At 50.6% G+C, this 12,521-nt stretch overlaps 1 protein-coding gene across 5 annotated transcripts in view; it reads right to left on the reverse strand.

Annotated features, from left to right (window-relative positions):
* Positions 1-12,496, reverse strand: part of ash1l (ASH1 like histone lysine methyltransferase) — a 51,916-nt gene extending 39,420 nt beyond the window's left edge. For 3 of the 5 annotated variants that reach the window (XM_014142083.3, XM_014142082.3, XM_014142077.3), the window contains exons 1-4: positions 12,317-12,496; positions 11,247-11,340; positions 5,834-6,608; positions 243-5,109 (exon numbers count right to left, since the gene is read on the reverse strand). In XM_014142083.3, coding sequence (XP_013997558.3) covers positions 243-5,109; positions 5,834-6,397 — 5,431 coding nt within the window. In that variant the 5' untranslated portion in view covers positions 6,398-6,608; positions 11,247-11,340; positions 12,317-12,496. The remainder of the gene's footprint in view (positions 1-242; positions 5,110-5,833; positions 6,609-11,246; positions 11,341-12,316) is intronic. The other 2 variants (XM_014142078.3, XM_014142081.3) reach the window with 2 other exon arrangements.
* Between the last annotated feature and the right edge of the window lie 25 nt (positions 12,497-12,521).

A 12,521-nucleotide genomic window follows, 5' to 3' on the forward strand; every position in this document is an offset into this window, starting at 1 on the left:
AATTCCGAAGTAGTACAAAGATACATTTTGGTGCAGAAATCAGAGTCGGAGCTATAAATAGCACAGGGATTTTGAATGCTCTCAAAAAAGTAATTTCCATCAAAGCAAATAGCCTAAAAACTGCTGAGGACTCTCTCACACTAGATTTCAGCAAGACACTGGTACTGTAGGCTCAGGCTCTAGACACTGATCCTGTAGGCTAACATCCCTCTCTAACAGAACGCCCTGTTACAGTGACTCACCCAACTCTCTCCTCTCTGCTGAAGTGGAGTGGTCCTTTTTCAGCATCAGCTCCATCCGGGAGAAGTTCGCACTCTCCGCTGCCACTCCCTTCCTGCCTCCGACTCCCCTCAGCGATGTGCTGGTCAGGGCGGTGGCGAACAGGTTGGTGTGGTGCGGGGGGTCCTGGGAGTTGGGGTCCATCTCATCTGTGGGCGTGAGGGGCTCCTCATCCTCATCCTCACTGTCTGAGCAGCCCGCCGGGTCTTCTCCCTGGCCTTCTGTGAACGGACCCTGGTCAGCCCCTGCAGGGATCCGGGAGAGCTTAGCATAGTCTGCCTCAGAGCTTCCCATCCTGAACCAGGACTCTACGGGATGGTGGCCCCGGGGGCCGGCACTGCCCTGGGTCAGGCGAGAGGGCCCCAGGCAGGACAGGGATGTCTCCTTGCGCTTGTACCTCTCAGCTGAGGAAGAGGAGGACGAGGAAGGGGAGTTGGCCGTGGCCTGGTTGTTGGCACTGGTGGTAGTAGGGGTGGAGTCTCTTCCGAAGCGGCAGCGCTGCAGAGATTCGGCCATTCCAGCGCCGCTGGCTCCGTGTTCTCCTCTTCCCGATCCCGGGCTCTCGGTCATTCCCACTCCGCCTCGGCTCCCTCCTCCTCCCTCTTCCCCGTCCTCCTCGGCACAGCGCTCTCTGTGTTTGTGTCTGTGTTTGTGTTTGTGATGCCAGCCGAAAGACAGCTCTGAGGACATAGTAGGGTAGAGCACGGGAGACCGGCCCCCACCCAGGAACTCCTGCCTCAGCAGCTTGTGTTTCTTTTTGTGAAATTTGGAGGGGTTGAGCAGGAGGTGTGACGGGTGGTGGTGGTGCACGTAGGAAGGGGGAGGCGGCGGGTGGAAGGAGGGGGAATGATGGGAGTGGTGGGACGGGGCAGAAAGGGGGTTCTGGTGATGGGGGTACAGGGCGCTGGCTGGGGGGTATCCTCTGTAGTAGCCCAGACCAAGGGGACCAGAGGAGTAGGGAACACTGTAGGATGGGTGGTAGAACCCGCCGCTAGATAGCGGGAACCCCAACCCGTGAACAAAGGGTACGTCTGACAATGACTCCCGCAGCTTGGGAGGGCGCCCGCGTTTCTTCTTCAGGTCTGGCTTGCGGACGTAGTGCAGAGAGTCACAGGGGTACGAGGGGTGGGGGGAGTAGTAGCCGCTGAAGTTGATCCTGAAAATTGTGGGGAGCAGGTCTCTGTGCAGGTAGTGATGCGGAGGGGGGCCACCAGCGCCTCCCATGGTCCCAGCGGCCCTGCCACCCGACCCTGGTACTCTGCTCGCTCCTGCAGCTCCCGGGGGCATCCCCAGCCCACTGCCCAGTCTGTGAGCGGGGGTGCGGTGCGCTATCCGGATCTCACTCAGCCTCAACACAATCTCATCCAGCTCGGCCAGGAAGTCGGGGTCCTGGCGCCGGGAGCGCAGCTGCAGGTACTTCTTCTTGCGTTTGCGCTTCTGCCTCTTTAGCTTGTCGTAGCCCGGGCAACCGTGGCTCCGGCGCTTGCATTTGTGCTTGTGTTTCTCTTTGTGGCCCACTAGTGCAGAGGGAGGGGCTGCCGGGTGGGGCCTGCGAGGGTCGGGTGAGGACCTCACCCCCAGCGGTGACGGAGAGGATGAGGGGTGCTCCAGCAGCACTGAGGACGAGTGTCTTAGTCCACCATGAGGGTTCTGCCCAACTCCTACCCCCACAGCTGAGCCCATCACCCCTGGCATTAGCAGCCCACTGGCCATCCCAGGTGGCATCCCCACGCCGCAGGCCTTCTCTCCCCGGTCAGAAGTGCTGTTGTTGTCTGTTCCTATGCCGCTGTCGCTGGGTACAGTCTCCTCGCTATGAGACTCACTGACGGGTGAGGGGGTGGCTTCCTTCAGTTCACTCAGAGGTGCAGGGGATGTGGGGTGGAGAGGCGTGGGAGGGGATAGCTTACGGTAGTGGTAGTGCTGCCTGTAATGGTGGTGGTGGTGATGGTAGCCACGGCACGACTTCTTCTGGGAGGCCACGGCAGCCGAGGAGACCAGAGCGCGAGGGGAGGGGGCTGAGAACGTCGGGGGAGGGAAGGGGAATGAGTGGTGGACATGGTGGGAGTGGAAGTGTGGGTGTGTCAGGAAGTGCACTGCCCCTGGCTCCACAAAGCAGGCATCACTGATGGGGCTCTGGCCTCCACTGGACTGGGAGAGCGAGGGGGAGGGGAACACCTCAGCAGTGGGGAGATGGTGGTGCTGCTGCTGAGACTGGGAGAGATGGTGGTAGGGGGGCGGTGTGGTGTTTGGGGACAGGAAAGGCCTCTCCGGGGGTGTTGTTGAAGCTGCCACTGAGGGGTTTGTTGATGCTTTAGGTTTGCGCCCTCTCCTTTTCCCCATGTATATTGTCCCCTTTTTGCTTACGTTGATCTGGGGTCCCAGTTTGCCACCGAAAGAAGCAGCCAAGGAAGATAGAGACTGGGTTGCAGCTGCAACCTGGCCCACCACCCCACTGGCAGTTCCTCTGGGGGGCTCCTGCTCTGGTCCAGACCCTGGTCCCAATAGGATCTGGCTGAGGAACCGTTTGCGTTTCACACTCTTCATCTTATTGATCTTGCCTATGATGGTTTTCATGATGAGCTGCCCGTTGCCCTTGGACCGGAACTGTTTCCCATCCCCCCCTTCCGGTGCCAGAGTGGGGGGCTGACCCTCCTGCGGCAAGGTGGGGGGCAGGCGTTTGGGTCTCCCCCGCTTCCTCGGCATAGGTTTGGGAGGATTTAGGTCCACCTCCGGGTGGAGAACAGGGGGGTCCTGCTCCTCTTTCGACTTTTGTGAAGAAAAGACCTTTGATGGTACCAGTTTGTGAGGGGGACGTCCCCGAGTGGGGGCATCCAGCCTGGGCATTTTAGACTTGGGCCGTCCCCTTTTCCTGGCTGGCTGTGGAAAGAGTTGAGACACGGTGGAAGGCTTGACCTTATTGGGGTTAGGCGGCCGTCCTACAGGCCTGCGTATAGGTGGGGAAGTATCAAGGCCTGAGGATAAAGGCACAATGGTTTCGCGCTGGTCAACTGGGCTGCCCTGGCCCGCCCTCTGTGACCGGTTCACTATTCTGGTCCAGCGAGGCTTTCTGCCTCGCCGCTTCTTCAGGGGTTTGTTGTCCTGCCCTGGAGGCGAGCCCGGTGACTCTTCTCCAGGGGACTCGTCTCTGAGAGGAGGGGGTGAACGGTCGCCGGCAGGCTCTGGCGGCGAGGCAGTCCGTCTCACAGCCTCCAGAGGACTGAAGATCCCGCTGGTGCGACCGTCCCTTTCTCTGTTGGGACTGCGTATACTGGGGTTGGGACTGCGTATACTGGGGTTGGGACTGCGTATACTGGGGTTGGGACTGCGTATACTGGGGTTGGGACTGCGTATACTGGTGTTGGGACTGCGTATACTGGGGTTGGGACTGCGTATACTGGGGTTGGGACTGCGTATACTGGGGTTGGGACTGCGTATACTGGGGTTGGGACTGCGTATACTGGGGTTGGGACTGCGTATACTGGGGTTGGGACTGCGTATACTGGGGTTGGGACTGCGTATACTGGGGTTGGGACTGCGTATACTGGGGTTGGGACTGCGTATACTGGGGTTGGGACTGCGTATACTGGGGTTGGGACTGCGTATACTGGGGTTGGGACTGCGTTTACTGGGGTTGGGACTGCGTTTACTGGGGTTGGGACTGCGTTTACTGGGGTTGGGACTGCGTTTACTGGGGTTGGGACTGCGTTTACTGGGGTTGGGACTGCGTTTACTGGGGCTCAAGCTCTTGCTTCTCTCCCCTCTGAGTGACTGATTAGCCCCCTTAGTCTTGGACTCCTGCTTGCCGGATGCTGAAGGAGGGGGGCATTTGGATATGTCTCTGGGGCAGTGCCGGTCACGCTCACTGCTGTCCCTCTCACTGCTGTCCCTCTCACTGCTGTCCCTCTCCTCTGCCTGGGAGGGACTCTCTCGGTCTCTGGAGTGGTGTCCTTGAGAGGCTTGGGAGCCCTGGCGACATGACAGGCTCCCTGTCCTCTTCTCTGATGAGGAGCAGGATGACAAACAAGAGGGTGAGGAGGAGGAAGAGGAGGAGGCGGAGTGGGGTGGTGGGCAGTGAGTGAGACGGGACTGTGGCGGCGTCGTGCCATTACTGTTGCTGTCGTTGTTGTCCTTTGAAGTTGTTGCCAAGCGGCTGTTGCCGCCGGCGTAGGTTAGCACAGGGCTGCTGCTGCGACTGCTGTTGCTGTCGTTACTGCTGCCAGACTTGCCGGCTCCATCTGCCTCCTCTTTCCCACGTGGGGTGGGTGACTTCTCCGAAACACAGTCTTTATTGTTCCTGGAGCCATAGGGGCGGCCAGGAGGGCGCGAGACAGGAGGGGGTGGAGCTAGGTGGACTGCTCTAGAATAGGTTGCCCTGTTGACCATAGCACGGTCTCGCTGCTTTGGGGTGGGGGCCATAAAGTTAGAAGTGGTGTGGGTGGTGGGAGAGGGAGTTGTTTTGGGGGGTTTCACCTTGGTGGACTTTGAAGGAGGGCAGATGGCGATGAGTTGCGCTAGTTTCTCAGTAACAGTAGGAGCGCCCCAACTAGGAACGCCCCGATCCTTCTCCTCCAGACCCTCACTGCTATAAATGTACCCAGGAGGATTGGTAACGCCTTCCACACTGGGTTCCTGTGATAGGGGCTCAAGAGGGGAGGGCGAGGAGGTCGGAGACTTGGTTTGGGGCATGGGCATCTTCTTCCCAGAGGCGTGGTGCATTTTGCCATCTGCAGAAGGGCGGTGAAGATTCAGGGGTCTCTCCGTCGAGATGGCGGATTTCCCGTCCGACATTGCCACCGACTTGTCTGACTTGCAGGCCAGCTTTGGAGGACCCTGTGAAGAGGATACAAATATTAAAATATAAAAACCATTGATTGCAGAATGATAAGGCCTACCAGAAAGGTAGCTCCTAGAAAGGTATTTTGACATTTGTAATCTTCTGATATGTATCCAAACCCAGGCAATGCTTTCTGGTAATTACCTACAGTAGAAAACCTATTAGAAGAAAATGAAGCTCTGAAAGAAGCATTTGACAACCACATAAAGCAGGCTTAAAGCACAACCCTGTCAATCAGTCAACCTAGACGGTGTACATGGAATCCAATCAGGTTTTGTTTATTCCCATGTAAATTGCACTTCATTGATGGGATTTTCTGTCCGATACTGCTTCCCATTTCTGACTCGAGGAAAAGATCCTCTAGACTCAATAACACTTATTAGGGTCAGACTGGGACAGAGGAGAGAGAGGAAGGAGTTGAGAAGCAGGGAATGATTGGAAGGGGAGACAAGCCAGAGTGGGACACAAAGAGAATACAGACAAAGAAACAGATGATTGTTCAAAATACAAGTATAACTTCTGAATTCATACCAGCGAAACAATGCTGGAAGAGAAATGAGTGAACTAACTGACAGTATTGCTTTGCCTCTTTTTGGCACAGTCCAAAGCCAGACAGGTCTTGTGGAATTCTTAGCAGCCTCTTTAGTTAGGATACCTTGTTTGACAGGGATATGGTTTCTCGATCAAAGTCCTACCCTAATACATGCTTGCCTTGCTTACCCGTTTAGCTGGAGTACTCCCATTCACTCGAATTGGTGAAGTAGTGGAAGACGAAGAAACAGGTGGAGGAGGAGTGGGGGCAGCAACAGCAGAGGGAGATGAAGACGGTGGGGTGGGTCGTTTAATGCCAGGACTCTGCTCTCTCTCCCTGCCATGTGTTGGGCTCTGGGTCTGGTTGACCCCGTCACCTGCTCCGACTCCTCCGCGGCTCCCGCGGCCACCTCCACGCCCGCTGGGTCTCACAGTGGCCCTGAAAGCCGGCCGACACACGTAGTTCTCCAGGATCTTGGGCGGCTTCTTCATGCGTTTGGCCTGCAGGCCAATTTTGAGTTTGACGTTGCCCTCATGGAGGCTAGTCTCTTTGACAGAAAACTGGGGTGACTGCTGCTGGTCACCGGAGCCCTCTCCACCTGCAGCAGAAGAGGAGTCTTTCTGCGGCCCCTCTATCTCCTTCTCCTCCTCGTCTTTCTTCCCACCCCCACCTTCCTTCTCTCGCTCCCCTTGGGGAGCAGTGATGGGGAGGGGGGGTGGAGTAGCAGGCCCCCCCTGAGTCCTCTGATCCATCAGAGATTTAGGGGGTGAGGGGTGACTAGGGAGGGATGTTTTGGACGGCAGGTACAGTTTCTAGGAAAAGGCAGCGGTCCAGGAAGCGGTCCAGGAAGAGACGGGATAGGGGTGAAGGGGGATGGGGATATTGGGGAAGCTAAAAAGCAATCCTTGCTCGGTGTCTTTTCTCCCGTCCTGGCTGCCCAGCCCTCTTTCTCCGTCCTTCAAGCTGTAGAGAGAATTACAAGTAGAGATGTGAGGGGGTAGAACAAGGTGGGGAATAGCAAAGAGAAAATACAAAAGTTTGATATTAGTCAGTCAACTGAACAAAAACACTGACTTTACTAATCACTGCGAGGCATCCTTTAGCATAGTAAATGAGCGAGGGGACGAGAGGTGAAATATTTGTAACATCTATATGCGTAGCGGCTTTCCTCTGACTTTTTATGATGTGTTCATCCTTACAGCTTCCCTCAATCTGTGACCTATTGACACAGCTGGGTGTGTATTTGACAAGAGGTGTAGTTCTGATGCTCAAGGACTCAATAACATCCATCCACCTGAGAACTACAACTCCCAATAACCCTCCAGGTCCAAGGTACAGGGTCTATAATGACACTATCAAGTGTCTGAGTAAGAGTACTGGTTTAGGATCAGTTCTGCCTTTTAGATCACAACGAATAAGAATACGTCGACAGTGGGAACCTGATCCTAGAACAGCACTCTGAGCTCTGACCCTCAGATATGGTTACAGAGCATTATGGCTACTGTAGTGCATCATGCTACAGACCCCAGCACCCAGGTGATTTGTGACAAGCTGCTAAATGAACCAACCCCCCATGGATCTCTCATTAGTTTTTGTGAAAATGTCTCTCAGATTGCTCCGAGCTTAGCGCTGCGGCAAGGTTCCTAATTGTGTTCTCGAAGGACGGACGTGTTCGTATGAAAGAAATGGTCCGCTCCGGCTCCCTACGGCCACTGAATGACTTAATGCGGGCTCGCCCAAAGCAGGTGCTTTCTCCGGGTGAAGTCATTTGGAGGCGATTCAGAACTGTGACCTCAGCACATTGGGCCCTCTAGGGGACAGAGGATCCAGCCGCTGTTCCCAGCCACTCCGGAGCAGCCAATGAGAGAGCAGCATGCTGACGGTTTCTCTGTGCCTGCCCTACTGTGGCAGAAAGCACTAACAGATTAATTTAGTGGAGCCAGAGCGTGCCTAAGGAAAGTAATCCAAGTCATCCGATAAAGCAGTCAGAGTGCTAAAATCAACCATGTTCGGAAGCTTGAGAGAATACTTGTTCTGGATTGTTTTCCTTGTAGCCTCTAGGGCTTGGGGGAGGCAAGCTTTTTCTGCAGAATCACAACTGTGGGCCAGAACTTGGGAGTCTTGCCTGTGCTTCCCCACGCCCACTTCTCCATATTTACTTCAATTACTCACTCCACTTCGCCTCTAACTTCCACCATGCTCCCCCCATTACACATACCACACTCAAATCACACCTCCCTCCTTTCTGCCCCACTCTCTTCTTTCTACCTTCTCTCTCCCTTTCCATCCCTCGCCTCTCTTTTACTCACTTGGAAAGCTCTAGGAACAGAGGACAAACTAGTCACTGGTTTCCTACTAATCGAAAACACATTTCTTTCCCCCCACCCTTCTCTCTCTCCTTTCCCCATGTCCTTGTTTCACTCTGTGACAAACATTCCCCTATTTCTTCTATACTCACTGCTTAAAGTGTTAGTGTGTGTGCAAATTCATTGTGTAGCTTCCGCTGATCTGAGTGCTGGTATGCCAAAAGTAATTGGCTGTAGTAGCAAGGGATGTAAATGGCTACTGACACAAGACTAGAGTTAAGCAGGACATTGAGTCAAAACATCTCTCCCAGTCTAAAAAGGTGTTTCGCTTGAACAGAATGACACTGCCAATTACCTCGTTCAATATTTCCAAACAAACTGACCAAAGATTGTACTATTTTTTCTTCCTCCATATCAGGGCTACATCTCAATATATAAAAATGCTGATGGAGAGCAGCTCTAAAGCGTCCTCATCTGCCCCGACACTCATGGTCATTCTCAAGTCAGTGGGAGAGTTAATGCGTTAGCCTACTACTCAAGAGATACAATTAACATTCAGAGAGAATACTCCTGAGGTTACAGAAGGAAATGTCACATTATTTCTATTAGGTTACATTTCAATGTAGAGCCAATGTCATATGTACATAAAGAGGTTTAGTAAAGTCATGTGGGGAATATTCCGACTCAAAAAGGAGAAGTTGGAGATCAAATAATCATTTAACTTTTGCACACGTTGTTCCAAACTTCTGATTTCTCAATAGATTAGTACTTAAAGCAGCCTCAATAGCATGCTCAGGATAGGAGGACTGATCTTAAAACATTTTCATTATGAAACCATCATAGGCCGCTGACTCAATTATTGTAAATCTTTTCAAACTGTTATTAGTATCAGTTATAACTGACTCGGGGGCTCCCGAGTGGCGCAAACAGTCTAAGGCACTGCATCTCAGTGATAGAGGCGCCACTACAGACACTCTGGTTCAATTCCAAGCTGTACCACAACCGGCCGTGATTGGGAGTCCCATTGGGCGGCGCACAATAGGCCCAGCCTTGTCCGTGTTTGGCCGGTGTAGGCAGTCATTGGAAAAAAATAATAATAATTCTTAACTGACTTGTCTAGTTTAATGAAAGGTTCAATTAAAAAAAAAAAAAAAATACACACATATATATATATATATAAATAAATAACATTAAGAGACCAAAGCCTCAACCACAGGTGATTCGATCTTTACCCATGTGTTGTAGCTAGACTGCTTGCTTCCTAAACTCGCAACAACTACTGATTGACGTGACAAAACTAAATAAGCTACAGTTTCTGATTTGTCTCAAGAACCATAATAAATCAGGGCCCAAACAGCTGTATTGCCCTAACTTAAAGGGCAACTCTACCACTTACCAACCTAATTCCTTTATTGCCAGCACAATACCAGTGTAAACATATGTGAAAGGCACATTTCTATATTTTGCAGCAAAAAATATCAAGTTAAAAAGTTCTAGCCGATGACATCAAAAGTTAAAACCTTTTAAAAACAGTGCAAACACAGATTTGCAGCGACATGGGGAGCAAGAAAATACCGTCCCTTGGGCAACCAACTAGTCGCAGGTTTTGAAAATCTCTACTTTTAATCCAAGCCTGTGATATAAGAGAAGCAATATTTTTTTACCTTGTCTTTAACCACAGACAATAGATTCCCACCGTTTTCACATACACTATATAGACACAAAAGTATGTCGACACCCCATCAAATTAGTGGATTTGGCTATTTTAGCCACAACCGTTGCGGACAGGTGTTAATAAAATTGAGCACAACCATGCAATTTCCATAGTGAAACATTCGCAGTAGAACGGCCTTACTGAAGAGATCATTGACTTTCAACGTGGCATCCTATCATAGGATGCCACCATTCCAACAAGTCAGTCGGTCAAATATCTGCTCTGCTAGAGCTGCCCCGGTCAACTGTAAGTGCTGTTATTGTGAAGTGGAAATGTCAAGGAGCAACAACAGCTCAGCCACGTAGTGGTAGGACACACAAGCGCGTAACGCGTAAAAATCATCTGTCCTCGGTTTCAACACTCACTACGGAGTTCCAAACTGCCTCTGGAAGCAACATCAGCACAATAACTAAACTTCAGGAGCATCATGAAATGGGTTTTCATGGCCGAACAGCTGCACACAAGCCTAAAATCACCATAGGCAATGCCAAGCGTCGGCTCGAGTAGTGTAAAGCTAACCGCTATTGGACTGGAGCAGAGGAAACGTGTTCTCTGGAGTGATGAATCACGCTTCACCATCTGGCAGTCCGATGGAGGAATCTGGGTTTGGCAGATGCCAGGAGAAAGCTACCTGCCCGAATGCATAGTGTCAAGTTTGGTGGACGGCTAGGCCCCTTAGTTCCAGTGAAGGTATATCTTAACGCTACAGCATACAATGACTTTCTAGACAATTCTGTGCTTCCAACTGTGGCAACAGTTTGGGGGAAAGCCTTTTCCTGTTTCAGCATGACAATGCCCCCATGCACAAAGCGAGATCCATACAGAAATGGTTTGTCAAGATCGGTGTGGAAGAACTTGACTGGCCTGCACAGAGCTCTGACCTCAACCCCATCGAACACCTTTGGGATGAATTGGAACACTGACTGCGAGCCAGGTCTAATCGCCCAACATCAGTGCCCAACCTCACTAATGCTCTTGTGGCTGAATAAAACCAAGTCAGAGCTTGAGAGGATCTGCAAAGAACAATGGGAGAAATGGCCCCGTGTGGCTCAGTTGGTAGAGCATGGTGTTTGCAACGCCAGGGTTGTGGGTTCGATTCCCACGGGGGACCAGTACGGAAAAACAAAACAAAAATGTGTGAAATGTATGCATTCACTACTGTAAGTCGTTCTGGATAAGAGCGTCTGCTAAATGACTAAAATGTAAATGTAAGTCCCAGCAGCAATGTCCCAACATCTAGTGCAAAGCCTTCCCAGAAGAGTCAAGGCTGTTATAGCAGCAAAAAGGGATCAACTCCATATTAATGCCCATGATTTTCAAATCAGATGTTCAACGAACAGGTGTCCATGTACTTTTGGTCACGTAGTGTATGTAGAAACTGGTTTGGCGCTGGAGAACAACATCTCTTTACAATATCAAATCACCTCATGCAAGAACGTTTGATCGTCATGCGATGTAATGATGGGTGCAGGGCATTGTGAGCACAAGATATATCCATCAAAATACATATTTCATAATAAAGATTGACAATATCAACAGCTACAATAGTGAGTATATCTTTCAGATTATGCATCCACTCACCTCGGTATGAGTCCAAAAACTGTGTTCACATTATGTGGATCGAAATCCCCCCTTCGTGCATATCAACATGGTCGCCACAGTATATGCCCCACTGCTGATTTGCCAAAAACGCAAAGATTAGAGAAATTTCAAAATTATACATCCATTCCGATTTTGGGAGATCAATTACGAATTCTGACATGTCCCAAAAAAGTACCCATTTAGAACTATTTTGCATCAACTGACTATTTGACTTGATAATAGTACTGCTGTTATAAGCAGTGGTCAGCTATAGCTAAACTGCTCATTCATATTCTAGTTAACGTTATAGTTTAGCAGTGACCCCAACCGACGTCCTAACACGTTAATATTGCTTACGAGAGAAATATAACGGAATACAGAAAGTTAGACAGACGCCAAAAATAAGTAAATTATTACATTGTTGCCAATTCTAGAATTAGCATTTTTGGAACGAGGCAACAAAATATCGCCGATGCGGTAGCGACTATATACAATGTATTAATTCATAGGAGGACAGTGTTTATTTTGTAACAAACTATGGGTCGTCCAATAACAACCTATGCTACATTGTATCAATGGTGCTCGCTAGCAAGCCATCATCTGTGCTGCCTTGCTGGGATAACTTACATTTCCAGCAACGTGGCCGTACTTGTGGGAAATGTATCCATCTGACAGCTTTACATAATTTGATAGTCTGCGTTTATTTGCATAATGTTCACAAATAAGAAAATACAAACTAAACCAAATAATGGAATAACCTGTCATTTTCGCCTAGCGACTCGTGCTAGCTTTGTAGCTAAAGCTAAACTATGACGGCTAACGATGCAATATTATTTAGCAGGCAAGCTAGCGAGTTAGCTAGTTCAGCCATGCCTTAGAATACTCTTCTATCGAAGGAGTAGAGACAAATGCAATAGCAAAATTTAAGGAAGCAGATATTTAAATAAAATAGATGCAGCGTTATTTAAAAAAGACGAACTGTCAACAAAATGGCGGCTGCGTTGAATCAACAGAGCCCCGAAATGGATCTCTCTCTATTTCTTGTCCCTCGCCCTGTTTTTTTTCCTCACAGCAATTGGTATCCTTGATATCTCCAAACACGAATGGACTCTTCTCCAAGACAACGTTAGCTGAGCCGAGACGTGTCGTAATGGGGCTCGGTCATTAATCGGGCCTCCATGTCTGCTAAGCCCGTATCGTCTCTGTCAGTTCAACACGGGCATTCTCAGTCACACGAGGGGAGGGGAGGAGAGAGAGAGAGAAGGGGAGGGGAGA

Source organism: Salmo salar, chromosome 14, assembly GCF_965601325.2.
Source record: "Salmo salar chromosome 14, fSalSal1, whole genome shotgun sequence".
In the NCBI taxonomy this organism is placed as follows: domain Eukaryota; kingdom Metazoa; phylum Chordata; class Actinopteri; order Salmoniformes; family Salmonidae; genus Salmo; species Salmo salar.